Source organism: Phaethon lepturus, unplaced genomic scaffold (genome assembly GCF_000687285.1).
Source record: "Phaethon lepturus isolate BGI_N335 unplaced genomic scaffold, ASM68728v1 scaffold5256, whole genome shotgun sequence".
NCBI classification, from domain to species: Eukaryota; Metazoa; Chordata; class Aves; order Phaethontiformes; family Phaethontidae; genus Phaethon; species Phaethon lepturus.
Window position 1 is genome coordinate 1 of NW_010545420.1, and position 393 is coordinate 393.

Below are 393 nucleotides of genomic sequence, written 5' to 3' on the forward strand. Positions count from 1 at the left end.
GCTGCCGGGGCGAAAAGTGTCGCTCCGGGGAGGCCCCCTGCCGCGTTGCCCGAGTCCCACCTGCGACCGGGGCCCTCCGGGGCCAGTTTCACAGCCCCCCCAAGCCCCCCGCTTTCCCCGGGCGTGAAGGGGAACAACAGCGTTTAATTCCTTTCCTTCCTTTCAGCACTGGCCTTCGGGTGCTTCCGCCGGCTGCACACGGTGTACCAGACGGCGGAGCTGCCAGAAACCCATCAGATGCTGCGTCAGACGTGCCGGGACTTCGCGGAAAAGGAGCTGATGCCTCTGGCAGCTCAGCTGGATAAGGAGCACCGCTTCCCGGCCGAGCAGGTAGCGTGCTGTTCCCGCCAGGAGGTGGCCACCAGAGGGGCGGACTGGCTTTTCCGGAGCCCT

The 393-nt window shown here is 66.7% G+C and overlaps 1 protein-coding gene across 1 annotated transcript in view; it reads left to right on the forward strand.

Moving 5' to 3' along the window:
* Window positions 1-166: 166 nt before the first annotated feature.
* The window catches only part of ACADS (acyl-CoA dehydrogenase, C-2 to C-3 short chain), a gene marked incomplete at its 5' end in the record, with an annotated part of 6349 nt that continues 6122 nt past the window's right edge, over window positions 167-393 (forward strand). Inside the window, one exon of the mRNA XM_010288945.1 lies at window positions 167-330. Within this exon, the coding sequence (XP_010287247.1) occupies window positions 167-330 (164 nt within the window). The remainder of the gene's footprint in view (window positions 331-393) is intronic.